Source organism: Prunus dulcis, chromosome 3 (genome assembly GCF_902201215.1).
Source record: "Prunus dulcis chromosome 3, ALMONDv2, whole genome shotgun sequence".
NCBI classification, from domain to species: domain Eukaryota; kingdom Viridiplantae; phylum Streptophyta; class Magnoliopsida; order Rosales; family Rosaceae; genus Prunus; species Prunus dulcis.
Genome location: NC_047652.1, coordinates 14,156,741 through 14,158,524, shown reverse-complemented (window position 1 = coordinate 14,158,524; position 1,784 = coordinate 14,156,741). Strand labels below are relative to the sequence as shown.

Sequence of the window (1,784 nt, the reverse complement as noted above, 5' to 3'; positions counted from 1 at the left end):
GAGGGGTGCTTGCGCTTACCTTGCTTGAGTAGCCTTTCGCCTTTGGCTTCCTCTTTCTAGCTCTAGTTATCTAGTTGCCTGGCCCTTGCTTGATCTGCCCCGTCTTTTCTGATATACAACATATTACCTACAGTAATAATGCGTGGGAGAAATATAAAACTGTGCATTGAAAATATTCTTAAAGAAGCACTGAGTGGTACGGAATCTTCGCGACTATTCTTACTGGGAACTGCCGTTGCGGTGGTTTCCGGCTGCCGATCTATTGTCTCCTAAGTGTACGTCTCCCTGAATTTCAATTGCCCATGGAAGAAGGATCCCCTGGTGTCTTTCCCAAGCTTTCTCGTGTGACGAAAGAGGGTTCGGGCTGCTGCGGATTGCGATTCTGAGTACGATGTGGAGTCTGATTCCAATCCCAATTCGATGCAGGGGTTGATGCAAGCAACTAAGATGGATCTGATGCCAGAATCTGAGCATATTCCTAGGTCGATGGTTGATCTGTTGAATGAATCTAATGGTAATAAAGTGCCTAATTTCTTATCTGGTATTCATAGCTTTCGTGATAAATTGATGAATAAAGTTAATATGACCAAAAATGTGGGGATTGATATTAACTGCTTGGATACTGATTATGAGGGTTTGAATGATGAGGATGATGTGTTCATCTCTCGTGGTGAGCGTGGGCCGAGTATACACTTCTCTGATCGTGCTATGGCTCGATTTTGTGAACCTTGGAAAAATGCTTTGATCATTAAGCTCCTTGGTCGCTCTCATACGTATAACTACCTTCATGATCGCTTAGCTCAAAAATGGAGTTTGGTGGGAGGGTGGAAGCTTATTGACTTGGTGAATGATTATTTTGTTGTGAGATTTGATTTGGAAGAGGACTTAAATTTTGTGTTAACTGGAGGGCCTTGGATGATTGCGGGGCAATACTTAACCATACAACAATGGAGGCTTGGTTTCTGCCCTTCTACTGCGCACATCACAAGAATGGCTGCTTGGATTAGAGTATCTGCCATACAGCTTGAATGTTTTGATGTTTGGTCTCTTAGGAGGATTGGCAACCTTCTTGGTAAATTGCTGAAAATTGATTCGTTGACTACTTCGCAAAATAGGGGTAAGTTTGCTCGTTTATGTGTGGAGTTGGACCTAACTAAGTCCCTTGATGCCTTTGTGCAAATAAATCAGAACTGGTACAATATTGAGTATGAGGGATTACCTGACATTTGTTATCTATATGGGTGTTATGGTCATAAAAGGGAGAATTGTACTTTTAAATCTGTGAATTTGTCAGATGAGGCAGGGAAAGCTCAAGGTGCAGGAGTGGGACCTATGAATCATGACTCTGTTGGGGTTACAGAAACTGTGAAGATGGCTGAGGATAGCTTGCGAGGCCCTTGGATGAATGTGCAATCTAGAAGGCGACCAAAAAATATTCGTAAGGATGTTCCTGGGGCAGGGTTCTGGTGGTAGGAACAAAGGGTCTCGTTTTGATGCTCTTAATGAGATTGGTGAAGATTTTGACATAAGTGGGCTCGATAATGTTAACCAAGTTCCGATGAAGGTTGTCCCTATTTTTAAATCTGTGGAGGAAGTTGGTAAGAAAGTTTGGACTAAGTCTAAACATGCTAATTCGGGTTCTAGGCCTGTTCTGAATGATATCTCCAATAAGAATGTGCAGAAAGTCTCTAATAGTAAGGTGTTGGATAAGAGTTCGGGCTCTTCTGTTAAGTTTACAATGGGGGCCTCTCGATATTCTCGTAATATGGTTGTTGGTGGTAGGA

At 42.5% G+C, this 1,784-nt stretch overlaps 1 protein-coding gene across 1 annotated transcript; it reads left to right on the top strand.

Moving 5' to 3' along the window:
• Positions 1–447: 447 nt before the first annotated feature.
• On the top strand, positions 448–1,473 carry LOC117621816. The gene has a single exon (XM_034352361.1). It carries the CDS (start codon positions 448–450, stop codon positions 1,471–1,473), a length of 1,026 nt encoding a protein of 341 aa, XP_034208252.1.
• Positions 1,474–1,784: the final 311 nt, after the last annotated feature.